The sequence below is a fragment of the Salmo salar genome, chromosome ssa03, assembly GCF_905237065.1.
Source record: "Salmo salar chromosome ssa03, Ssal_v3.1, whole genome shotgun sequence".
Lineage (NCBI taxonomy): Eukaryota > Metazoa > Chordata > Actinopteri > Salmoniformes > Salmonidae > Salmo > Salmo salar.
In genome coordinates, this window is record NC_059444.1 from 53,169,419 (window position 1) to 53,197,094 (window position 27,676).

Genomic DNA, 27,676 nt, shown 5'->3' on the forward strand with positions numbered 1-27,676 from the left:
TTGGATGACTGTCATTCATTTTCCATTCACCCAGCTCAATGTAACATCGATAGGTTTAGGCTACTGCATGATATTCGAATTTTCCCTGTACCCATCATGGGGTTGCTACAACCTAGTCCATGAATGAAAGTTTACAACGTTAGTCAAACACAGTTCACTTTCATAGCAGCCATGTAAAAACAGCATGATCACTTTGCGCCTTGTATATACATATAATTCCTTCTGGCAACTATCTACATGCTCTCCTCCTCTCACCTTTTCCCTTCACTTGTGGACTTCAGTGCAAAACACATCAGCTGTATGTGACCAGGTGAAAAAAATCATTTCCAAGCCAAACTATCATGACTGCTAACCGCTAGGCACAGCCTACATCGTGGTCACCTCATAGTCAACATATCTACTGAAACTAACGCTAGTAAACCCGCTACAATCATGCAGTATAGTGTACAGTTAGGGCAGGCCCCCGGTGGCAAAAAAATGCATAAAACCAAAAGCTTACCTTGACTTGGAAGAGTTCTAGTGTTGGATAGACATAGCCAGCTAGCTAACATAACATCCCTCTTTTTAAATGTTCCAATATTTATGAAATTCACTGAGGACAGTCCTCCCACTCCTCTGAGGAGGCTTCACTGAAGGGAACCATATGACAATCAACGTGGCTAAATTAACTTATAAATGTAGGCTAGAGAGAGATTTAGGCTAACTTAGGCTATAAGCCTATAATTCCACATAGGCCTTTTTGTAGGCTATTATAGGCTTCTAGTTACGCTAATAATAGACAAGTGAATAATATAAAATGTTACTTGTTGGGGGGGGGCAGTTGATGTAGGCTAACATTGTTCTTCCATGAGTACCTGGGCTTTTCACGTTCAGAACAACCCGGCTGATGTGAAAGTGAAAAACTTTTTTGTTTGTTTTTTTATGTAGTTCTACCCTTGAGCTGTTCTTGTCTATTAAATGTTCTGTAATATGTCATGTTTCATGTGGACCCCAGGAAGAGTAGCTGCTGCTTTTGCAACAGCTAAATGGGGATCCAAATAAAATACCAAAACCAAAAGCTACGGATGTCATTCCAAAGGAATGTTTACTTTGACCGCGCAAACCAGAAACACATTTCACTGGGAAGACATTAATACGAAAAGTACTGCATCAAAAATAACTAGGCTTCTAAAGCTCTCGTTACGGCTATGGCAAGATCACACGCCCACTGTGACAAAACAATATCACAATGTTACAGTAGCTACGCAAGTTGCATTGCTACCAAGTGATTAAGAGCTCAATTCGCATGGCTACAAAACGAGGCCAAACTGTGTTAGCAAAGTGTTGCCTCGCATTCCAGATTATGTCTGACTGCACAGACTGACCTTGCTGCTAAGAATTGGGGTAGTAGTAATAGTAACGAGCGGACACCATTCGTATGGGCTTTACAGCGCGAGTTGACATGAGGACAACAGCACTCACCTTGCCGCAGACGAATAGGTGCCTTCTCGGTGACCGTCACGGACGGATACAAGTGTCAAATCCAACCAGTTTCCCCGGCTACCGGTGGTAGTCGTACGATAGCTCACCGTTAGGAATTTAACGCACAGCGCAGTTTAGAACTTATCAGACGTCAAATGTTAACCAGCCATCTGTAAACATGCTGCGTTGAGCAGACTATTTCAGAAACGGAGTAAATGATTGCTTAGTACTCGAGTTTTCCACTCTGGAAATATTATAGCACCGTTCAACGTTCCACTGCCACGACTGGGAAATGTAACAGACAGCAATACTACATAGGTCCCTCCCCTTTAAAGTATGGGTGCGTGCAGTGTGCAGCCAAGAGAGTTGTATCGAAATGTCTACTGCTCTCTATAGGGCAATGTTAAAGCTGCAGTTCAACCCTATAGTTGTAGCTCAACCCGACAGAACAGGGTTTCCCAAACTCGGCCCTGCCCCCCGGGTACACGTTTTGGTTTTTGCCCTAGCGCTACACAGCTAATTAAAATAATAGTAGTTTGGTGATGAGTTGGCTATTTGAAATGTGCATCCAGGGGGGCCCTAGGACAGAGTTCGGGAAACCCCGCAGCCGTTTTATCTCAAAATCAAATCATTTCCGAGTAACAATTAAGTACATTACTGTAAAACATTTTTTATTAAACTAGTCAACAAGAAACAAAAATAGCTTCTTAGCAAAGAGCAATTTTTCAAGAAATAATTTAGCTAGGACTGTCTTGGGAGTGGTCTGAGTGGGGAGGGGGAAATTGAAACTAATTAGCTGTTATTGGCTGAGCGATTTGGATCTCTCTTTCTTATTGGTGTATTAACTAATTCATTGCCTGGTGATGTCACCAGGGTGGGCCAAAACTCCATCCCACCAAAACAGGCTTCAATTTCAGGTGGACTTTCCAAACAGCTCTTACACTAAAAGGGTATTATCATAATTTTCACAATTGTGGAAATATATATAAAACAGAAATATCACGTTTTTGACTGCCTTTAAACAATAGTGTGACAGGGTAGGAAAGAAAAAGTTGGTCAGTGTTTCTAAAGGGATCTTTATTAGTGGGGCACATTTAAAATGGCATAAAATCATGCCCTTACGGTGTACACCTCTCCAGATGAGTGCTTTGTCCCTCAAGGTCATGTGTAGGCTAAACTGTGCTGTGAACGTTTGGGGTGTTTATTTGTGTCAGTACTTTGTTTAAATTTGACAATATCCAAATGTTTGTTTAATCTCAATTACTGGTATTGGGAAGAGATTACCTTCACACAAACATTTGGGACAATGTATATTGTACAGTACAACAATTTCAACATTGTAGCAACCGTATGCAGGTTGTTGACAATGCATTTTTTAAAGGCAATTTCCGATTGAGCCGACATATGCAGCGTGAATGAGACCTCCCTGCGAACGAGGGAACATTGACTTTAAAAGCTGCATTGTCGACAACATGCTGTCGGATTGAATCCTGGCCTAGGTCTTGACTTCAACTGTATCCTCTCTTTCAAGTTGTCAACGTTGCTGAATGTGGAACTCATTGGAATGTATGGGTCTTGTTGTGTAGTATGTAGTGAGAGAACTATGAAACATCGAAGAACCTATCACAAATACCCAGTTATTACACAAACAAATGCCTATAGCATGATTTAATCTACTTACTGCCCAGCTGGAAGGTATGTTCTGAGACCTGGTAGCTGGCAGCGATTACAGCTGAGAGTCTTTCTGGGTAAGTCTCTAAGAGCTTTCCACACCTGCATTGTACAACATTTGCCCATTATTCTTTTAAAAATTCTTCAAGCTCGGTCAAATTGGGTTGTTGATCATTGTTAGACAACCATTTTCAGGCCTTGCCTCAGATTTTCAAGCAGATTTAAGTCAAAACTGTAACTCGGTCACTCAGGAAAATTCACTGGTTTCTTTGTAAGCAACTCCAGCGTAGATTTGGCCTTGTGTTTAGGTTATGTCCTGCTGAAAGGTGAAATCCTCTCCCAGTGTCTGGTGGAAAGCAGACTGAACCAGGTTTTCCTCTAAGGTTTTACCTGTGCTTAGCTTTATTCAGTAATTTTTTTTATCCTGAAAAACTCCCTAGTCCTTAATGTTAACAAGCATACCCATAACATTATGCAGCTTGAAAATATGGAGAGTGGTACTCAGTGTTCTATTGGATTTTCCCTAAACATAACACTTTGTATTTAGGACATAAAGTTAATTACATTGCCACATTTTTGCAGTATTACTTTAGTGCCTTGTTGCAAACAGGACACATGATTTGAAATATTTTTATTCTGTACAGGCTTCCATCTATTCACTCTGTCATTTAGGTTAGTATTGTGGAGTAACTACAATGTTGTTGAGCCATCAGTTTTCTCTTATCAATGCCATTAAACCCTGTAACTGTTTTAAAGTCACCATTGGCCTCATGGTGAAATTCCTGAGTGGTTTCCTTCCTCTCCGGCAACTGAGTACGGAAGGACACCTGTATCTTTGTAGTGACTGGGTGTATTGTTACATCATCCAAAGTGTAATTTATAACTTCACCATGCTCAAAGGGATAATCAATGTTTGTTTTTTCTTACCCTTCTGCCAATAGATGACTTGTTAAACACTATTATTGTGCACAGTTTTATTCTATCCAATTTATTATGTGACTTGTTAAGAAACAAAATTACTCCTGAACTTATTTAGGTTTGCCATAATAAAGGTATTGAATACTTATTGACTCAAGCTTTTCATTTTGTATTAATTTGTAAAAAAAATATCAAAAATCAAAAATACATAATTCCACTTTGACATTATCGGGTATTTTGTGTAGGTCAGTGACACAAAATCTCAATTTAATCAATTTTAAATTCAGGATGTAACACAACAAAATGTGGAAAAAGTCAAGAGGTGTGAATACTTTGTGAAGGCACTGTAAGAATATTTTGAAGATAAATACACAACGCAGAGGACGAGAGGTCCATAGAGTACTAACGATCAATGGAAATAGTGTTTTTTCTGTAATAGAGAATTATTGATCAATGGGTCAGAGACATGGGAGGAATTTCAGTCCAGGACTCATTAGCTACATGGCAAGTTCTCATTGGTCCAAATTGTTTATACATTGAACCTGAAATAGGATACTTGTTATTTGGCCATTGGCCATTGGGTCTGTGTTATTGAAGAGTGACATCAACTGCTAACACTTGGTGCCGTGACCCAGATGAATTGGTCGTGAACAACAACAAGAAAACTCATCAACTGTGTGTTGATCCAGAATAAAGAGAGAAGGCTGAGCGCAACCCACTTCGGGAGTCAACTCTTACTCTCCTGATTGATGGCATAAGTGCTGAGTGAGTCTAGACCAATATCATTTTAAAAGAAGCAAATCAGGTTAAAATGAGTGCGTGCAATGAGTGATACATATTTGTGATGTATAAGGTTCAAGTCCTTTGTTCTGTTATAAGGTTCAAGTCCTTTGTTCAGTTTGTTAAATCTCTATTGTAGGGGTTCAAGTCCTCTATTAAAAGGTTAGAGTCATTTTTGTGAAACCTTCTTGTTGCATAGAAGTGAGTTGCTAGATGAGTAGCAATTTTTACACGTGTGGGTAATGTAAGCTTTCAACAAGCTTTTGAAGTGAACACAAGTTTTATGGGTAACCATAAACCATATCTAACAAAACAGAAACAATTTGTGTTCTATAGATAGGAGGTTTGAGTCCTCAAGGGGTTGTCTTTTGGGGTTAAATAAATATATAAACCTATAGATATATATTATACAACTTTTTAAGTTAATGTAATGCCATTGTTAAGTGATAAAACTATTCTGGAGAAGGGCGTAACAGCTCCTCTGGATGTGAGCATGAAAGAGATTTTAAATTCACTGTCTAGTGATATAAAGAACCATTTCAAAGTAGAGAAGTGTAGGTAAAAGATAAAGAAACATTCCATCATTGTTGACAAAAAATGGAATATGGAAACTGTCTGATATACAAAATGCTTGGGGAAATTTACAGAGAACGTCTAACTCGTTGACAAAAACAAGACGGTCTTTAACGGTATTAGCCGAAGTAAGGAAGAGGGATGAGAAATTCTGTCTTGATAACCTTGATAGGACATTGCAGTGAGATACAGATAGTTTGAAAGATCTTGGTGAACAGATAAAAACCGTGAAAGGCCAAATTCAACAATTACAGGAGGCAAGGGTGGCAGACTTGACCCTCACCTGTGGACCCTTTGTTCCCCCAATCTACCTTCAGGCAGAGTTGCGCAAGATGATCGGTTTTCAAGCATCTGGTCAGCACTGCATGGCTTTGAGTCAACAAATACTGATAGCAGTGATGAATGATGTCTTAGGCCAACCAGAACACAGGTTGTAAAAGGAAGTAAAGACAAACCTCCAGTGACAGTAATCGCACATAAATCAGCATCTCCAAAACAGTAGGATGAATGGTCAAAAATGTTGAAACATCCACGAGAAATGGGTATGAAAATATGAGACCATTTGAAGCGTTATAAGAAACTCTACAATCTACATCCTTATGATGGATTCCAGTTATTAGCCTTTGTTTTTAACAACCGTGAAGATGGTGTACTTGAAGAAAAGGTTTATAGGGCTGTGGGTGGTGAAGAGCAAGATGTGGGTCTAGTTTCCTGAATTTTCGCCTGACTGATGTGCCCAAAGTAAACTGACTGTTACTCAGGCCCAGAAGCCAGGATATGCATATACTTGGTAGCATTGGATGGAAAACACTTTGAAGTTTCTAAAACTGTTAAAATAATGTCTGAGACTATAACAAAATTGATATATCCAAAGAAAATCCTAACATACATATTTTTTGGGGGGTCCCAGGCTCTAATATGGAAACCTATTGTTTCTATGTAAATCCGTCTCCCAGATTGCAATTCCTATGGCCTCCACTAGATGTCAACAGTCTTTATGCAAGGTTTCAGGCTTGTTTTTTGAAAAACGAACAAGTATTTGGAGTTTTGGTGAGAAGAGCACCGGAACAATATCAGTCTTTCGGCGCATGAGGGAGAGGTTGCGCGCTTACTAATTTTGCTTTCCTATTGAATATACTACTTTCTGTATGAAATATTATAGTTTATTTACATTTTAGAGTACCTGCGGATTAAATAGAAACGTTGTTTGACTTGTTTGGACAAAGTTTAGCGGTAGCTTTTTGGACTCATTTGTCTGCACATTGAATGAGTGGATTACTGAAATCGATGGCGCCAACTAAACAGACTTTCTGGGATATAAGGAAGTATTTTATCTAACAAAACAACCATTCATGTTGTAGCTGTGACCCTTGGGATTGCAAACAGAGGAAGATCTTCAAATGTAAGTGATTTATTTAATCGCTATTTGTGATTTTATGAAGCCTGTGCTGGTTGAAAAATATTTAGAAATCGACAATGCAGTTAGATTAACAAGAATTCATGTTCACGAATGTTTAATATTTATTTGAATTGCGCGCCATCCGATTTTTTCACCGGATGTTGTCAGCTGGTGTCCCGCTAACGGGACGCCTATCCCTTGGGTTTGACCAAAGAAACCACCAACTGGGGAGAGATAACCAAGTGTGTTCAAAAACTGAAAGAACCGTTTGTTGAATTTGAAGAAAGGTTTAGAGCAGAGGTGGTTAGACACAGTCGTTTACCCGACGTGGAAGATGAAGATGCACTCAATTCCTACAGAAATGAGGCAATCACTCATCAGCTGATGCAATCCGTACATGATGATTTGTGAAAAACTTTTGTTTCCACAACTAATGACTGGCAAAGACAAAACTATGGCGACATCATCGACAGGTTGTCACGACTGGACAGAGACATCAATCAACGTAATAAACTCAGAGTTGTGCAGGTTCCGAGTGAAACCAATAACCTTATTCGTTCAGCAAAAGAGAAACCTGGTGTATGTCATTATTGTGCGATTTCTGTTCACTGGCAACAAGAATGTTGGAAAAAAGAAAACATGTTCTTATGAGGAATGGCCAGGAGAAGCAGGGTCCATCTCAGGGGAAATGGAATCAAGACAACAGCCCCAACGACACAATGCTGATGGAGAAATGTAAGAAGCTCTCTCCGGCTCAGCAGCAGCATTTGCTGGATGCTGTGCAGGTAAACTAACAGACTCCATCTTTACGTCCCATCTCAGCTGGTGTACATATGAAATAGGATGGTATATACGTGAACATGATAGTTAACAACTTTGCAGTAGATTTTCTAGTAGATACGGGTGCTGAAGCGACTGTATATCCTAAGCAAAACACATATGTCCGCAGTACACGGGGAGACAGAGACAGATATGAAACAGACCAAATCATTATCAATTTCTATTGGTCCAATGAAGATTGATGCAGGGGTGTAGATAGGCTCATTTGAACAACCTATTTTAGGCCTTGATGTTATCATGCAACTTGACTCTACACTGAACATTTCTGAAGGGAAGGTGACGTGGCAAATTAGACAACTGCAGGGATCTACAGTTCAGAACCATGCTATTTGGACTACGAAGAAAAATGAGTGTGGAACTTTGGATACGGAACCAGTGTGCTTGACAGGTGTTGCCCCACCTTGCACAAAACAACGTCCCATTAGCAAGGAATCTATGGACGCTACTAAAAGTAGTGATTAAAGATTCTGCCGATATGTTGTTCATACTCTTTTGACAATGAATCGAGCCGCACAGGTCACAGCTGCTCGTTGGAACAAATGGTCAGCTGTGTTGGAGGCTCCTAACATCATGCATCATGGCACGCCATGTAATCCAGCTACTCTGATGCTTCCTCCAGATACCACATTACTTGAACACGGCTGTTGTGAGTTGGTTTTGGATCGGCTCTCTGATGGGTTTATTAAGAGTCATCCGTTGGAAAACCCTGAGTTTATCTCATACACAGACGGTTCAAGCATTGTGGAGGGGGGTGTGAGGAAGGCAGGACGAGCAGTTACTACAATCGACAATGTGATAGTGACAGGCACGTTAGATTTGAGAAAAGCAGACATTCACTTTATGAGTGACACAATGCTTAACTATTGCATACAACTCTCTAATGCAATAGGGAAAGCAGAAAGGCAAGAAAAGAGGCGTGGGGAATAACTCCCGAGGGGAGACATGATGTAGTATCAGGACAGTGGGTGATGGTTAAAAAAAAATGTAACAGACACATTAGGGCCAAAACAGGAAGGTCCTTATCAAGTTTTGCTCATAACGAGGTCAGCAGTAAAGGTCCAAGGAAAATCACGATGGATACATGTCACTCATTGTAAAGTTGTCCATTTTGATGACAAAGCAGAGCCTAGTGCATAAAGAACTGATTGATAAGCAATCGGGGGCCAGTCTTGGGTGAAGAGGCATAGTAAGATGATCGGAACCTGATAAGCTTCTATGTTGTACATTTCAGTCATTATGTTAGGGATATCTAGGTGAAATGTCCAACGTTTTCCTGAAAATTGGGACATGCTTACTTAGGGAAATCTATGTTAAATATACATTTCTCTTGAAACCAGGACATGTTACTTTCCTTTTTCAGACTGTCAGAACCACTGGAGAGAATCACAGAGGACAGGGAAGAAATTACCATTTACCATCTACTTCCAAGCGTTGATTTGTCCTCTTTGAATAAACCTATTTTCCTCCCCGACTTGCATTGGGGTCTGCGTTATTGAAGAGTAACATCAACTGCTAACAGCACTGTACAGCTCGAGCTGGTTTGACAACTAACCTTCTTCACACAAACAACTAAACCAAAACTGGAGACTAGAGGTAGGTGTTGTTTTAACCTTGTGTATCTGTGCTTTTATTGCAATAATACATCTGCATGTTGACACACATGGTCAATTCACAGAACATAAAAATAGCTTTTTGACAACAAGCACTGTTCACATAAAGCAATAAATTAACAAATGCATCACAACAGACTGGTAAAATTTGGATTAAATTACACACACATACTGTACTTACGCACAGACAAAACACACTCACTCTTACAGGCATACACAGAAGCAATGCTTGTTCATACACACACATGCACACACAAAATATTGAAATCACAGTCAAACATAGAGCTGATTTGATAAGTAATAAAGGTTTCTGAATTGTTTAACACTGGTCTCGTACACACACAGTATCTATATTTGACAGACTACAACCAAGTTATAATCCAACACCACAATCTTCAAGTTTGGAGTGAGATAAACAATACTGATATATATATATATATATATATATATAGTCAATAGAATGATTTGAAATAATTCATGATATACTGTATTTTATATATACTATGTACAGAAAATAAATAACATAGGGTTGGAGGGAAATACATTTACACCCGAAACGACACTTCTTACTTCCACTACACTGTCTATGTTATCATCTGAATATTCAAATAGTTGCGATGACTGGCGCTTCATATGAATCTATGTGTATATATAATACATATCATGTTTCCAAGACTGATATATCTACTGGTCTGCATAAATATAGATAGCAAGACAGATACACAGCACTGTAAATACAGAAAGCTAAAACATACATGGCTAAATATACGCACAATGCACAAGACAGCACTTTGCAATCCATATTGTGTTTCACACAGATAACATATTGGAACGGGTACGATTTTCAATAGCTTTCTGTGACGTGATATGTCGATAGTGTCGGGTGGATGGATGATGACCAGCAGTTGCCACTGAAACATGCGTGGGTGAGAGGGGGCGACTTCTTCTCCCTCTCGGATTGGTTGGATGAGAATGGATGGAGAACGGAGGACGTCCTCCTCTCCTCCTTTTGTCTCTCGGTCAGACGCTCCTTCAGCTCTAGTCGAGCTTGTAGCTGCGGTCGTTGCGGTCGGTGCGTTCTCTGGAGAGACAGACGTGTGGAGATATGGAGATGAAACGGATTCAGGTGACAATGATTTACCAGTGTCCCCCCCCACCTTAAACACATGACATATCGTAAACCACATTCGACTGTACTACAGCATGTACTCACACAACAACAACAACAAAATGGCAGAAACAAATGTTGAACAGGACTTAATATGCTATAAAACAAGAAGAAAACCATAATGGTGAACCCTACCTTTTAACAGTAATTTTAGCACTTTAATGACCTTTCTAATATACGGTAATTGTGTAGAATGTCTATTCAAAAGGAAAGCAAAGACTTCTTCATCTTGTCGGCTACCTTTTGTCAAATCTGGCAAAAATGCTTCAGAACTATTCGTAAAGAGAAACTTCCCGAAAAAAAAAAAAACAGCAATCTAGTACAGGGGTGCACAACTGTGGAAGAACTAAGGCTCTTCCACAGTCTTGCTGCTTTTGTTTCTCCCTGGTACTTGATGTCACCGATTCCCAGGTAGAAATCAGTCTGTAGTTCAAAGGGCTTGAGGACTGAGGCTATGCACCCCTGATATGGAATAAGTGGTGTCCGTTGTCAGAGACTATCACAGCAGGGTCAAAGCAGCCTCTAAATGACAATCTGGACAATACGTCATGGTAGGTCATGACATAGGGAGGGAATGATGATAAGGTTGTCTTATGTAATGCTTCTATTACATAGACACGATTGATGCGCAGGAGTGGCAGGCACGTCATGCATATAAGTCTTCAGTAACAACCTCATAACGCGGTCATTATAACGACATAAGAGATGTTATCAAATGTCTGGACAGCTGATGTCAGTTTACCTAAACAATAGCTTCTTTAACGACAAGTGTTAAATCAGTTTCCATAAGCTGATATATTTGACCGCAACTGCATATGCTTGATATGTCATTGGGTGATAATGTGATGTAGAATTTGGTCACTCATAGCACAAGTGGGCCAGAGGGTATTTATTGTAAAGGTAAATAGACACAGGAACGATCTCAGAAGTGCTAGCAGGGGCTTCTAGAGCTCTAAAACGTCGGTAGCGTTGTAATGAAGCTGAATGAGGGAAGCTAGTCCATAAAGCTAGAGAAGGTAGCTAGGGATGCTAGTTAAACGTCTGGGTAGCTAGCCTCGTAGCTAGCCCCGTAGCTTCTACTGATGGCCTTACCCTCAGCGACAGCTTAAATTCGGATGTGCTTGGCGTCATCCAACCTGGTGATGACAAGATGAGATCACACACCGGTCAACGACTGATACTCTGACTGCATTGGCAACCAGCGGGCAGGTAAAGTGATAGTATGACAACTTTATTCATACCCCTCTTCAAGAACACGGACAGGCGTGATACAGTGTTTCATGTTCATAGGATCCCATTTGTGTCAGTCAAATAAGTAATACTGATGTACTAGTATTACTACTATACTAGTTATACTACTAGTAATATAGTAAATCATGTTTTGTTTTTTTACTTTAGCCTTGTGCCTGTTGTTGTGTATCCTTGTTGTAATATTCACAGAGATAGAAATGGAATAATGGATACGCAGGAGAGGAAGGCAGGGTTATAAAGTCAAAGAAAGGAAGCGATTGGGTGGCTGTGATTGAGTCGCATGCAGGCAGGGCGAGGGTGATTGCGTGGGTGGGAAAGGTCGGGAGGGGTTGGGGAGTACTCACGCCCCCTCGTCTCTAAGAAGCTGCAGGAACTTAGTGACTCTGTACTCCACATCCATCTGGAGGAAAAAGAAGCAGGAAACCAAATATTAACACCAGTGCATTAGCTACTGGATGACACTTCTGGTCGACTGTTCTGCAGCTGATCGATGAGGAGGAGGAGGAGGAGCGCTGACTGCCACTGACCTGCAGAGACATTTCGATGAGCATCAGGAGCTTCTTGATGCCAATCCAGACCCTCTTTCCCTTGACGTGCTGACCGATGGTCACTCGCTCTGCGTCCGTGAAGCTTCCCAGTAGCTGCAATGGATACAGTGTCAATGAGTAAACACATGGCGCACAAGACAAGACAGCCGCATTAACTACTGAAACTCTTCATCAGTATGTATATTGTGTGTATTCACTTGTTTGTGTGTGTGTGTGTGTGTGTGTGTGTGTGTGTGTGTTAGCACCTCTAGGGCTTCCACCAGGTGTTCTCCAGTAGAGATGTTGGGGACGTGGATGGTGGTACTGAAGGCGTCCAGCATCTCCATCTCCTGCAGAACCTCCTTACGGCTGGTGGTGCCGATGATCAACAGCTTACGGCCCTGTAGGCAGAGTAAAGTACAGACAGAGTTACACACACGTACACGCACACGCGCACACTCACACGCACACAGGCTGGTGTAAATAAGCACATTAACGTAACGCAACACCTACATTAAGTAACGCAACCATGCCCGTGTTGTACTGAACAGTGAACACTCACTTTCGGAGGAGTCTTCTTCAGCAGCACCAGCAGGGCCTGGAGAACCATGTTGGAGAAGCGAGGTCCAATGGGAACGTAGTCTAAAAGGAGTGGAGCACAAAGAAAATCAGAACAGTACTACAGACAGGACCCACTAGTGTTGCTGCTGATTCCTTTAGCGTCCAAGACCAGGCCTTGGCTTTAGACACAGTGCTTTGTTGATCTGCAGCGTCACTGGGAAGTTTAAAAGAGATACGGGTTTGTCGCTCCACTAGAGACGGATCAGGGAGGTCCGCTAGACTAAATTGGAGAACGAGGTTTCAGAGGAGCGAGGAGGTAGAGAATCACCTAGGAGACGCTCAATGTCATCCACCACCACACAGCTCAGCTGAGACTTGTAGGCATCCTCGAAGATCTGAGGGAAGGAAGGCAGGGGACACAGAGTTAAATAACACAAAGAGACTCCATAATAATACCATACAGGAAGCATTGGTAATAATCTTAGCTCTTAGCTATTATTGTTACGTCAGATAGGAAAAGGGCGGGGAAGTAGCTAGTAAAGAGAGCGGTGGACGCAGGGATCGAACCCCTAACTCTATGGGGCAATGCGTGGTCCAGAGCCAGCAGTTCTACAACTAGTCTACCATTCGACCAGATTCTGGCACAGCATCTCTTTCTATGGGCATGGTGCCAGCCTTACAAAGACATTGGGGTCAAAACACTTAATAAAACCGCAGGAGCATTCAACAGTGTGCTGATAATCTATCCTTCTTTCATGGTGCCAGGCTTCACACCGACCTTCTTGATAGCCAGGCACTTGGAGTTTTCGGAGAAACCGATCATCTTGTCCGGGGAACAGATCTTGATGAAGGGGAACTCTGAGCTCTCCGAGATTTGGGCAGCCAGGGCCGTCTTTCCACTGTGAGGGGGTCCTAAGAGGACAGATGGACAAATAAAGACTGTTAGAGAGAGAGTTGGGGGGGGGGTTAACTGTGTGTGTTTGTGTGTGTGTGTGTGGTCAGGCCTACCCTCCAGTAGCACGGCCACCAGCGGTGTGCGGTCGCTGTTCTTGGTCTGCTGCACCAGCAGCTCCCCGTCATCCAGCACACAGGTCACCGGGTCGCCCCACTTGATGATGCCGTTCATGATGTAGCTGGCGTAGTCCTCCTGGTTGGAACCAAATGCCTGGGGGAGGAAGAGGGGGAGGAGGAGGATAAAGAGGAGGAAGAGTGGGCAGAACTTTTCAGGATTGGAATGATAGTCTAAGGGTCAATCGCAAATGACACCTTATTCACTTTGCCTAGTGTTCTTCGTAAATACACATATAGTAGAGAGATACCTACTGGTTTAATGTCGTTGTTCAGGGAGCCCATGAAGTCGCTTCTGGTGACCTGCAGCTTCTCGGCTCTCTCCGTGTCCACCTCCACTGTGGCTGTGGCCTGGACACACAGAAAGAAATAGCAGTCTGATCTGACTGTGGTATACAGAGTTAGGACAGAGTTAGCCCCTAAAAGCACCTTGCTAAGGGGTGGAATCTAACCATGTTATGGGTGTTCAAAGGTGTCAACTGGATAGTCTAACCGTATCATGGATGTTCGTGTTTGTTGATTGGTTGTACTCTAACCTTAATGTGGCGGTTCATGGCTGTTGATTGGGCAGCTCTGACCAGCCCCTCCAGTTCAGCACCACTGTAGTTCTTGGTCCCGGCAGCCAGCTCCTTCACGTCCACATCAGGAGCCAGCAGGCCGAAGTCACGCATCTTATTGGTGTGAATGTTGAGAATCTGAACACGTCCCTTCTCATCCGGAAGACCTGAGAGGGAGGGAAGGAAGAAAGAAAATGGTAGAAATGCATTCAGAGAGGGAGAGAGGTCACTACAATAATACAATAAAGGGTGGCGGAACATATGAAAAGAAACAAGCCAGGAGATAACAGAAAAGGCACAGAAAACATGTGGGATTCTTACCAATCTCCATCTTGACCTCGAACCTGCCAGGCCTCATCAGGGCATCATCTATCAGGTCAGGCCTGTTGGTCATCCCTGTGGGAAAGAGAACGAGAGAAAGGGGGATGCAAAGATAAAGATGGAGTTACTAGTTAAACCAGAGTCTTGTATTCATCTCTAGTGCTATGTGAGGCTTAAGGTAAGATTGGTATCTATACCTCAAATCTAACCATCTATGACCAGTATGTTATAGAAGAGTGTACTACCACCTACCTATGACCAAGATGTTGTTAAGCTGCTCTACTCCGTCTATCTTGGACAGCAGCTGGTTGACCACAGTGTCGTGGACTCCTGTACTGCCCTGCCCAGTACCTCTCTGCTTACAGATGGCATCCAGCTCATCAAAGATGATTATGTGCAGACCACTGTTAGCACCCAGCTAGGATGAGAGGAGACAAGGGTGAGTAGGAAGAGTGGATGAAGAGAAAGAGAGGGAGACAGTCAGTCATGCATGTACGTATAACATTTGTTTGTGATTTTATCCTCTTGGATGGATTTTTTATTTTTTTTACCCCTTTTTCTCCTCAATTTTGTGATATTCAAATTGGTAGTTACAATCTTGTCCCATCGCTGCAACTTCCGTAAGGACTCGGGAGAGACGAAGGTCGAGAGCCATGCGTCCTCCGAAACACAACCCTGCCAAGCCGCACTGCTTCTTGACACACTGGTCGCTTAACCCGGAAGCCAGCTGCACCAATGTGTTGGAGGAAACACACCGTACAACTGGTGACCGGGGTCAGCTTGCAGGCGCCCTGCCTGCCATAAGGTGTCGCTAGAGCACGATGGGACAAGGACATCCCGGCCTGCCAAACCCTCCCCTAACCCGGGCGGCGCTGGGCCAACTGTGCGCCGCCTCATCGGTTTCCCAGTCACAGCCAGCTGTGACACAGCCTGGGATCGAACACGGGTCTGTAGTGACGCCTCGAGCACTGCGATGCAGTGCCTTAGACCGCTCCGCCACTCAGGAGGCCGTGGATGGATTTTTTTAGTTCGATTAATTACTTCTGGTCGTCAAAAAAAAGATGGTGGCTGGCCACTCACCCTCTTCTGCTCCTCTTCTGCATCTGCGAAGAGCTTGCGGATGTTGGCCTCAGACTCTCCCACGAACTTGTTGAGGATCTCAGGGCCGTTGACGATCTTGGGCTCGCGGGAGTTGAGCATCTTGCCAATCTGCCTGGCCATCAGAGTCTTTCCACAACCAGGAGGCCCGAAGAGAAGGATTCCCTTCACGTGCTTACAACCTGGGGGGCAATGGAACAACGACTGTCTATAGACCTCTGAATATTTGAAAGCACAGCATGCTCCAGTTGTGTACACAGACAATTTAGTTCGTGACAAATTATCACTAGGAGGCGCCATGTTGCACATCCAATGCGGCAATTGTTCTGCCAATACTGCGGCTCGACCTTACTTTTTTGTGCCCGCAACTGTAGGTAGTACTGCATGATCTTACTAAGACGAAGGAGTGGGGAGCCTTACCCATCTGTTCCACAATGTCAGGAGGGAAGACACGAGAGGCGAAGGCTCGGCGGAAGATGTCGGAGAACTCCTTGTCCAGACCACCAATGCCCATGCGCTCAAAGTTCCAGTCCGGGTTGATGATGGTCTGACGCTGCTCTTTGGTCTTGGCCTTGCCTAGCGGGCAGAGAGGAATCAAATACAACTTTATTTAAAATGCATTAAAAACATACTCAAATAGACCTTACAATGAAAAAAGTCTAACAATGGATAAAGAACGGTTATTTTCCCATGGTTGAAGGATTTGATCAATCTTGGTCAACTTCGTCTAAATGTTTATTTTGACAAATCAAATCAAAGTTTATTGCTTGCGTAGACATATCTGTAGATGTTATAGCAGGTGCAGGTAAATGCTTGTGTTACTAGCTCCAACAGTGCAGTAGTACCTAGCAATGACAATAATCCAGAAAAATAAAGAAATTAAGAAATATCAGAACAAGCAAAGTCAGAGACTGGAATATATATGAATAGAAATAGTGTGTACAGCAGTAGTTATATAGAATGAGACATGACTACAATACAGTATATACATATAAAGTGGGTAAAACAGTATGTAAACATTATTAAAGTGATCAGTGTCCAATGACTATCTACTGTATGTATATAGGGCAGCAGTCTCTAAGGTGCAGAGTAGGATACCGGGTGGTACTTGGCTAGAACAGTGACTAAGGCTAGTGGTGACTGTTAAACAGTCTGATGGCCTAGAGATAGGAGCTGTTTCTCAGTCACTATTACAAATAAATAAAATAAAAAATTAATCGGTATCTGCTTTTTGTTTAGGTTCCTGCCTATAGGTGGGGAGGAGCAGAATGGAGGTGTGATCTGATTGGCCGAAGGGAGGGCGGGGGAAGGCCTTGTAGCCATCCTAGAAGGGAGAGTAGCAATGATCCAGGGTCCATGTTGTGTTTGAAGCACAGATGTGTCGATACAATTTCAGAAGCGGTTTCCTCAGATTTCCTTTATTAAAGTCCCCTACTACAATAAATAGATATGCTTTTTCCAGTTTGTACATAGTCCAGTGTAGTTCAAGGTAGTTAACGGTGCAGAAGATAGGCTATCCCATGGACCCAGAAAGAGTGTTATCAGCGCATTTGGTAAGTATTCAGACCCCTTGACTTTTTCCACATTTTATTATGTTACAGCCTTATTCTAAAATGAATTAAATCGTTTTTTCCCCCTCATCAATCTACACACAATAACCCATAATGACAAAGCAAAAACAGGTTTTTAGAAATGTGTGCAAATTTACTAAAAATAAAAAACAGAACCGTTGAAGTCAGAAGTTTACGTACACTTAGGTTGGAGTCATTAAAACTTGTTTTTCAACCACTCCACAAATTTCTTGTTAACAAACTATAGTTTTGGCAAGTCGGTTAGGACATCTACTTTGTGCATGACACAAGCAAAGAAGCACTGAGTTTAGGCCTTGGAATACATCCACAGGTACACTTCCAATTGACTCAAATGATGTCAATTAGCCCATCAGAAGCTTCTAAAGCCATGACATACTTTTCTGGAATTCTCCAAGCTGTTTAAAGGCACAGTCAACTTGGTGTATGTAAACTTCTGACCCACTGGAATTGTGATACAGTGAACTATAAGTGAAATAATCTGTCTGTAAACAATTGTTGGAAAAATTACTTGTGTCATGCACAAAGTAGATGTCCTAACCGACTTGCGAAAACTATAGTTTGTTAACAAGAAATTTGTGGAGTGGTTGAAAAACAAGTTTTAATGACTGCAATCTAAGTGTATGTAAACTTCCGACTTCAACTGTAAGTACATAAGTATTCAAACCATTTACTCAGTACAGTTGAAGCACCTTAGGCAGCCTCGAGTCTTCTTGGATGTGACGCTACAAGCTGGGCACATCTGTATTTGGGGAGTTTCTCCCATTCTTCTCTGCAGATTGTCTCAAGCTCTGTCAGGTTGGATGGGGTGCGTCGCTGCACAGCTATTTTCAGGTCTCTCCAGAGATGTTCGATCGGGTTCAAGTCCTGGCTCTAGCTGGGCCACTCAAGGACATTCAGAGACTTGACCTGAAGCCAAACCTGTGTTTTCTTGGCTGTGTGCTTAGTGTCGTTGTCCTGTTGGAAGGTGAACCTTAGCCCATTCTGAGATCCTGAGTGCTCAGAAGTAGGTTTTCATCGAGGAGCTCTGCATTTTGCTCCGCTCATCTTTCCATTGATCCTGACTAGTCTCCCAGTCCCTGCCGCTGAAAAACATCCCCACAGCATGATGCTGCCACCACCATGCTTCACTGTAGAGATGGTTCCAGGTTTCCTCCAGATATGACGCTTGGCATTCAGGCCAAAGAGTTCAATCTTGGTTTCATCAGACCAGAAAATCTTGTTTCTCGTGGTCTGAGAGTCCTTTAGGTGCCTTTTGACAAACTCCAAGTGGGCTGTCATGTGCCTTTTAATGAGGAGTGGCTTCCATCTGGGCACTCTACCATAAAGGCCTGATTAGTGGAGTGCTGCAGAGATGGTTGTCCTTCTGGAATATAATCCCATCTCCACAGAGCAACTCCAGAGCTCTGTCAGAGTGACCATCAGGTTCCTGGTCACCTCCCTGACCAAGGCCCTTCTCCACTGATTGCTCAGTTTGGATGGGAAGCCAGCTCTAGGAAGAGTCTTGGTGGTTCCAAACGTCTTCCATTTAAGAACGATGTGGTCTTGGGGAGCGCAGAAATGATTTGGTACCCTTCCCCAGATCTGTACCTTGACACAATCCTGTCTCGGAGCTCTACGGACAATTCCTTTGACTTCATGGCTTGGTTTTTGCTCTGACATGCAATGTCAATTGTGGGACCTTATATGTGCCTTTACAAATTATGTCCAATCAATCGAATGTACCATAGGTGGACTCCAATCAAGTTGTAGAAACATCTCAAGGATGATCAATGGAAACAGGATGCACCTGAGCTCAATTTCAAGTTTCATATCAAAGGGTCTGAAAACTCATGTAAATAAGGTATTTCTGTTTTATATTTGTAATAAATGTGAACATTTCTAAAAAAACATTTTTTTGTTTTGTTATTATAGGGTTATTTTGTGTGGATTGACGAGTGGAAAAAAATATTTAATCAATTTTTTTAATCCATCCATTTTAATCCATTCTGTTGAAAAACAAATGATAGTCCCTCTAAGTGCAAACCAGATGGGATGGAATATCGCTACAGAATGCTGTGGTAGCCATGCTGGTTAAGTGTGTCTTAAATTCTAAATAAATCACTGACAGTGTCACCAGCAAAGCACCCCCACACCATGTCACCTCCTCCTCCATGCTTCATGGGGGGAGCCACACATGCGGAGATCATCCGTTCACCTACTCTGCGTCTCACAAAGACGCAGTGGTTGGAACCAAAAATCTAAAATTCAGACCAAAGGCCAGATTTCCACCGGTCTAATGTCCATTGCTTGTGTTTCTTGGCCCAAGCAAGTCTCTTCTTTTTATTGGTCTCTTTTAGTAGTGGTTTCTTTGCAGCAATTCAACAAGGAAGGCCTGATTCATGCAGTCTCCTCTGAACAGTTGATGTTGAGATGTGTCTGTTACTTGAAGTCTGTGAAGCATTTATTTGGGCTGCAATCTGAGGTGCAGTTAACTCTAATGAACTTATCCGCTGCAGTAGAGGTAACTCTGGGCATTCCTTTCCTGTGGCGGTCCCATGAGAGCCAGTTTCATCACAGTGCTTGATGGTTTTTGCGACTGCACTTGAAGAAATTTTCAAAGTTCTTGTAATTTTCCGGAATGACTGACCTTCATCTCTTAAAGTAATGATGGACTGTCATTTCTCTTTGCTTATTTGAGCAGTTCTTGCCATAATATGGATTTGGTCTTTTACCAAATAGGGCTATCTTCCGTATACCCCCCCACCTTGTCACAACACAACTGATTGGCTCAAACGCATTAAGAAGGAAAGAAATTCCACAAATTAACTTTTAACAAGGCACACCTGTTAATTGAAATGCATTCCAGGTGACTACCTCATGAAGCTGGTAGAGCGAATGGGAAGAGTGTGCAAAGCTGACATCAAGGCAAAGGGTGGCTACTTTATAGAATCTCAAATATCTTTTGTTTTGTTTAACACTTTTTTGTTACTACATGATTCCATATGTGTTATTTCATAGTTTTGAAGTCTTCACTATTATTCTACAATGTAGAACATAGTACAAATAAAGAAAAACCTTTGAATGAGTAGGTGAGTCCAAACTTTTGACTGGTACTGTAGCTCCTACATAATCTACCTGTATTCTGTATGGACTCCTCTGTAACTTACCAACTAACGTGAGGGAGGAGCTCTCTGCTTTCTCGAAAACCACCTGGCTGTTCCCCACCAGCAGGCCAATGTCAATCTAAGGGAAACAGGAATTGTTGGAATTATTACCAACTACTGGTTATTACAAATAACTGTTCCAAATAAACTCGTACAATTCTGCAGAGTTCCTTTTGGACTTCGACCAGCACCCCAGCAGCACATTCCCTCATCAAATAGAGACCCCGTTCGAAATGAAGGGGCAGGTGAAAGCAAGGGCTCCACCACTTGGCATTCACCTGTCCAGTCATTTCTAATCATGGATTACTTCAAGGAAGGGGGGTAAATTCCGACGGGGGCCCATATCATGAAGGGTTGAGGCGTTACAGCAGTAGGTCAATGGTAACTCTGGGTACCTTCTGCTTCTTGCCTGATGCTGGCTCTCCCTTGAGGATGCTTGCGTCCATGGCCTCAATGTCTTTGATCACCAGCCCAAAAAGCTTGTCGCAGAAACTAAACACCATCTGTGGGGGGGAAGGGAGGAGGACAGGAAGAATGATAGAAGAAAGGAGGAGGATGAGAAGAGAGAGGAGGAAGGCTGTGCGAGGTTACATCCCAATTCTCCCAAGTTTGCACTCCCACCCACATCTAAATTCATTTGATTGATTTAAGCCACCAGTCTTTTTCCTTGTAACTCCAGGGAAGGGAAATGTGCAGGAAAAGTGTGAAGAGTTGTGACCGGCTGTAGTGTTTGCTGTTCTGACTGACCTGCTGGGTGACAGAGAAGGCCTGGTTGTTGAACTGCTGGATGAACTCGCTGGCCATCTTGTCCGAGTCGTAGGGGCTGGTGTCCGTGCTCTTCTTCTGGAGGAAGTCAATCTCTATAGTCATGGCACCGATGCATTGTTGGGACTTGTCAAAGTTGTAGTTGGCCACTATGAGGGGAGAGGACTCATGTCAGATATGTATCTAGTACCGTATAATTTGTACTCGCAGAAATACTGTACTGTCAAATTAAATAGGTGTTGTATGTTAAGGTGAGCTATGGGCTGTGGTCAAGGTGTGAAGGTACAGTATATTAGGGACTGTGCAGGGTGCAGTGTAAATGAGGCAGAGCTGTGATCATAGTTTTCTTTTCCTCAGACTCATTAATGAAATGGAGTGAATTTACCTTCCACCTCCTGTCCAATGGACAGACCGGCCCATTTCCTCTGAGAGAGAGAGAGAAAGAAGAGAGATAAGTCAGCCAACAATTGCAGGGAAGCAGAGAGAAGAGGGACCTGTATGCTTCAAATATTAGAATTGTAGTTTTGGAGAAATTCGTTAAGATTATAAATAGATCTATGGGTATACTATACAATAGATTGAACATTCAGTATAATATACAGATCTGGACTAGGTGTGTGTTTTACCTGTGGCAGACTGAAAGCGATAGTGCCAGGGACTATGGCGTGGTGGGTTTTTGTAGTGAACACAAACTTGTGAGTTGGCGTAGTCTTCACAGTCACATGTCTGTAGAGAGAGGGTTAGAGACTCATGGACATCTGTTCCATATATGCAGGCAACGGCATGACCTCAATAGAACATCATATTTACAAATACTTTTTCCCCCACCTAACAGCTATTCTGCTAATGATTTTTTAGAATGATGATTATAGAGTATAGTTTGTAGTATGAAATCAGAAAAAGACTACCTTCACAGCAAAAACAGTGCACTAATTATATGACAATAAAAAAATGAATACACACATGTAGATAGCTGTGTACTAGTTCTGCAGAGAGGAAACAAAGGAGATGCCAATCTCAGTCAAAACCCTACTGTAACGGAGTGACTATAGTTCTCAAAACAACATATTTATATTTGAAAATATAATTTCATTGTGGGTAGGACAGCCATGGAGGAAAGAAATGAATCCAACATTTCCCAGGAATAGAGGAGAGGGTAGGTGGCAGGGCTATAGGTCCAAATCAACAACATGTTTCTAAACAACACTCCCTCTCTTCCCCGTTTGAGAACCAAGAGGATTCCATGGCTAGAGGACTAATCTCAAATTAGCAAGAGATTATACTCTGTGTGGTCCTTAACTATGAGCACAAAAGAGATAAGAGAGATCCGGTGGGAAAAGCTGCTATTGAATTCAACTACTTATTGATTCCTATTTATTATTCAACAACTAGTTATAATATGGAGTACCGCAAGGTTCAATGCTAGGACTGTTCAATTTTATACTTACAACTCGTGCTAAATTAAGATATTCTACTGAATTAAATCAACCAGACTCAGAGGTAAACTTCAACATGTCTTTACTCCATCACTGTCCGTGTAATCCCTCACATTCCTTTACTGACGTGGTGACGTCCCATCTCAGTACGTCACATCAATACACGACATCCCCCCTTTACTTGGATATGAACTTCAATGTCAACCTGACATACACAACAGCACTTATTCCTTATCTGTATAGCAACCTTTATGTTATTAATAAACAACTTAAATCTGTTCAATGTCTTATTATTTCTGTTCTCCTAATGGACTTTCCTTTATTTTTTTGCAACAAAACATTCTGCACTTTTTCTTTCAAAACATAACTCAAACATTCAGAGTCTTCGCATTAGTCCTTTTTTTTCATTTTATACTGGTTTTCTTTACCCCTTTCAGTACACGATCATTATTTAATTACAAAGTCTGTTAACTTCTGTGGCAGTTTAATTTGTCTGTGAGGCCTGACTTGCTTGGGTGTCTGTGATCTTTGTGGTGATCCCTCACAGATGGTCTCTGGTTTGGATTCTATGTACCGTCTCAGATTAGGACACTGCTCCACAGTCTCTTTCAGTTGTGTGTGGTCCTTTGATTGTGGATCCGGCTCCTCAAATATATACAGTGAGGGAAAAAAGTATTTGATCCCCTGCTGATTTTGTACGTTTGCCCACTGACAAAGAAATGATCAGTCTATAATTTTAATGGTAGGTTTATTTGAACAGTGAGAGACAGAATAACAACAACAAAAAATCCAGAAAAACACATGTCAAAAATGTTATAAAATGATTTGCATTTTAATGAGGGAAATAAGTATTTGACCCCTCTGCAAAACATGACTTAGTACTTGGTGGCAAAAACCTTGTTGGCAATCACAGAGGTCAGACGTTTCTTGTAGTTGGCAATCAGGTTTGCACACATCTCAGGAGGGATTTTGTCCCACTCCTCTTTGCAGATCTTCTCCATGTCATTAAGGTTTTGAGGCTGACATTTGGCAACTCGAACCTTCAGCTCCCTCCACAGATTTTCTATGGGATTAATGTCTGGAGACTGGCTAGGCCACTCCAGGACCTTAATGTGCTTCTTCTTGAGACACTCCTTTGTTGCCTTGGCCGTGTGTTTTGGGTCATTGTCATGCTGGAATACCCATCCACGACCCATTTTCAATGCCCTGGCTGAGGGAAGGAGGTTCTCACCCAAGATTTGACGGTACATGGACCCGTCCATCGTCCCTTTGATGCGGTGAAGTTGTCCTGTCCCCTTAGCAGAAAAACACCCCCAAAGCATAATGTTTCCACCTCCATGTTTGATGGTGGGGATGGTGTTCTTGGGGTCATAGGTTGCATTCCTCCTCCTCCAAACACGGCGAGTTGAGTTGATGCCAAAGAGCTCCATTTTGGTCTCATCTGACCACAACATTTTCACCCACTTGTCCACTGAATTATTCAGATGTTCATTGGCAAACTTCAGACGGGCATGTATATGTGCTTCCTTGAGCAGGGGGACCTTGCGGGCGCTGCAGGATTTCAGTCCTTCACGGCGTAGTGTGTTACCAATTGTTTTCTTGGTGACTATGGTCCCAGCTGCCTTGAGATCATTGACAAGATCCTCCCGTGTAGTTCTGGGCTGATTCCTCACCGTTCTCATGATCATTGCAACTCCACGAGGTGAGATCTTGCATGGAGCCCCAGGCTGAGGGAGATTGACAGTTCTTTTGTGTTTCTTCCATTTGCGAATAATCGCACCAACTGTTGTCACTTTCTCACCAAGCTGCTTGGCGATGGTCTTGTAGCCCATTCCAGCCTTGTGTAGGTCTACAATCTTGTCCCTGACATCCTTGGAGAGCTCTTTGGTCTTGGCCATGGTGGAGAGTTTGGAATCTGATTGATTGATTGCTTCTGTGGACAGGTGTCTTTTATACAGGTAACGAGCTGAGATTAGGAGCACACTGGTATGTGGACAACTCGGTATTCAAAGAATACAACATTCGCTGAAGAGGTACAGTGACGGAAAAAAGTATTTGATCCCCTGCTGATTTTGTACGTTTGCCCACTGACAAAGAAATGATCAGTCTATAATTTTAATGGTAGGTTTATTTTATACATGTAACGAGCTGAGATTAGGAGCACACTCTTAAAGGGAGTGCTCCTAATCTCATTTTGTTACCTGTATAAAAGACACCTAGGAGCCATAAATCTTTCTGATTGAGAGGGGGTCAAATACTTATTTCCCTCATTAAAATGCAAATCAATTTATAACATTTTTGACATACATTTTACATTTACATTTTAGTCATTTAGCAGACGACATGCGTGTTTCTGGATTTTTTGTTGTAATTCTGTCTCTCACTGTTCAAATAAACCTACCATTAAAATTATAGACTGATCATTTCTTTGTCAGTGGGCAAACGTACAAAATCAGCAGGGGATCAAATACGTTTTTCCCTCACTGTACCTCTTCAGCGAATGTTGTATTCCTTGAATACCTGGCTCCAGTTGGAGATTGAACAACCACATTTTTTTCCCTCTTTATTGACCACAGTTTGTGGTATCTTGTTGAAAGTTGTTGTGAACTCGTCTGTTTTCTCCTGTTTCAGGAGAACCTGGTCTCTGACGTCCACGTCGGAGTGTTTGGCTCTGCGACGGCTGTCTGCATAGATCTTAGATTTCCCTTTCTGCTCAACATCATTGTCCCGTGCCTCCAGGTCACTCTGCTATATCTGGAAGCTTTCCCCTTGGGACTAATTGTCCGATTACACACCGTTCATTTTCTATGGGTGCAAATGCCTGGCTTGTCTCATAACACCCATTCTGAATAGCATCTCTCACTTCTTTTAGCTCTTCATCTGCAGCTAATTGGTCTTGTGGTCATTGCATTTGGAGTTGCATTCACAGCCGCAAATCTTACATAATCCTCTGCTCTATGTGCGTGTGAGTCTTTCACTGCAGTCTTCCCAATTAGACAAGACAGAAGGTCTGCGATGTTGTTTTTCCCTGGTATGTGGACAACTCGAAAGTCATTGGGGTTGGAGTCTCAGCACCCACCGTTCGATGCGAGTGCATGGCTTTGAGCAAGGACTGTAAATAACTTCTAACATCTTGTGGTCAGTCACTAGATCAAATTCCCTGCAGGGTTTATGTGACATTATATGCTAGCTTGAAAAATGGGTGTCTGATTATTTCTGGCTGGGTACTCTGCTGACATAATCTAATGTTTTGCTTTCGTTGTAAAGCCTTTTTGAAATCGGACAGTGTGGTTAGATTAACGAGAGTCTTGTCTTTAAAATGGTGTAAAATAGTCATATGTTTGAAAAATTGACGTTTTTGCATTTTTGAGGTATTTGAATATCGCGCCACGGGATTACACTGGCTGTTGAGCAAGCGTCCCACCTAGCCCAGAGAGGTTAAAATGTCTGAAATACCTTCTCCTGTTTCCTGTCCGAAGTGGAATGTTGTTTCCTTCTTGGTCAACTTCCGCAGAGGCTCTGAGAGTGTAGAGAACTGGGCAATAAACCTACTGCTGTAGCCCACGGAACCTAGAAAGCTAGGAACCTCTGATGCCGTCTCAGGCTCCCTGGCCTCGACCACTGCTCTCACTCTTTCAGCTGTGGGCCTTACGCCTTTCTGTGAGAGGAACATGCCCATAAACACCAATTTGTCCATGTTGAACTGACATTTCTCTTGAGTTGAGAGTCAGCCCACAGTTCTCCAGCCTATTGAAGACAGCATGTAGCCGCTGGTCATGGGTCTCCTTGTCTGGGGCATGGACGATGATGTAATCCAATATGTTTTCCACCTCCCCGATGCCTGCCGGTGCTGTTGCGATTTCATGGTGATACTGCTCGCTCGCCGATGAAACTCCAAATATGAGTCTTTTATATTAGTATATCCCATTATGCACTGCAAACGTCGCTATGCCTCTCGACTCCAATTGATGATAGCCCCATTTGAGATCCAGTTTACTGAACATGACAGGCCCATTCATTCCTTGCAAAAGTTCACCTACTGTGGGGACTGGGTACCTGCCACAAATGCTGTGTTCGCTTGTCTCATGTCTAGACACAGTCTTATGTCACCGTCCGGTTTTGGCACCACCACTACTGGATTCACCCATGGCGTGGCACCACCTCTACCGGATTCACCCATGGTGTGGCACCACCACTACTGGATTCACCCATGGCGTGGCACCACCTCTACCGGATTCACCCATGGCGTGGCACCACCACTATCGGATTCACCCATGGTGTGGCACCACCTCTATCGGATTCACCCATGGTGTGGCACCACCACTATCGGATTCACCCATGGTGTGGCACCACCTCTATCGGATTCACCCATGGTGTGGCACCACCACTATCGGATTCACCCATGGTGTGGCACCACCACTATCGGATTCACCCATGGTGTGCCACCTTCCACTCTCTCCATTAAGTCCATGTTTTGTGGTTCATCTATCTTTTCTCCACAGCTTCTCTCAGGTAGAATGGTACACACCTAAGGGCCTGTGCTACTGGTGTCACATTTGATCAACATGTAGGTTGATCTGCTTCGTGTTTAGGTTACCCACCCCTTCAAACAACCTGGGGTATTGCTGTTTTATCTGAGTTTTTACATCTGCCACTGCTGCTATGTCAACACCCACTTTTAGCACACCCAATTGAATGGCAGTCTCTTTACCTAGCCATGGTACTCAGCATCCACAAATCACAGTGAACAATGTGGACTCAGCCTGTGTGCTCTGCTTGCCTATCTTTATTTGGCATGAGAAAACCCCTTTTACTGATAATGGCTCGCTTGATGAGTATGCATATAGCTTTTTATCAGTCCGTGATGAACGGCACTTTCTTTTCTTGGCTTTCAACATTTCCCATGTGCTCTTGTCTACTATATCACTGTGTCCCCA

General features: G+C 42.7%; 2 protein-coding genes across 3 annotated transcripts in view; both read right to left on the reverse strand.

Moving 5' to 3' along the window:
* The window catches only part of tr-alpha (thyroid hormone receptor alpha), a 109,239-nt gene extending 107,467 nt beyond the window's left edge, over positions 1-1,772 (reverse strand). Inside the window, exon 1 of the mRNA XM_014192391.2 lies at positions 1,462-1,772. The gene's annotated coding sequence lies outside the window, so the exon portion shown is untranslated. The remainder of the gene's footprint in view (positions 1-1,461) is intronic.
* Positions 1,773-9,236: 7,464 nt separating this feature from the next.
* The window catches only part of nsf (Vesicle-fusing ATPase), a 37,872-nt gene continuing 19,432 nt past the window's right edge, over positions 9,237-27,676 (reverse strand). Inside the window, exons 3-22 of one of the 2 annotated variants that reach the window (XM_014192411.2) lie at positions 21,930-22,029; positions 21,689-21,728; positions 21,286-21,452; positions 20,934-21,041; positions 20,542-20,617; positions 16,224-16,379; positions 15,786-15,985; positions 14,958-15,123; positions 14,706-14,780; positions 14,364-14,551; positions 14,083-14,178; positions 13,768-13,924; positions 13,538-13,671; positions 13,088-13,154; positions 12,761-12,840; positions 12,465-12,599; positions 12,199-12,312; positions 12,016-12,071; positions 11,513-11,556; positions 9,243-10,333 (exon numbers count right to left, since the gene is read on the reverse strand). In XM_014192411.2, the coding sequence (XP_014047886.1) occupies positions 11,526-11,556; positions 12,016-12,071; positions 12,199-12,312; positions 12,465-12,599; positions 12,761-12,840; positions 13,088-13,154; positions 13,538-13,671; positions 13,768-13,924; positions 14,083-14,178; positions 14,364-14,551; positions 14,706-14,780; positions 14,958-15,123; positions 15,786-15,985; positions 16,224-16,379; positions 20,542-20,617; positions 20,934-21,041; positions 21,286-21,452; positions 21,689-21,728; positions 21,930-22,029 (2,146 nt within the window). In that variant the 3' untranslated portion in view covers positions 9,243-10,333; positions 11,513-11,525. 2 annotated transcript variants of the gene reach the window in all.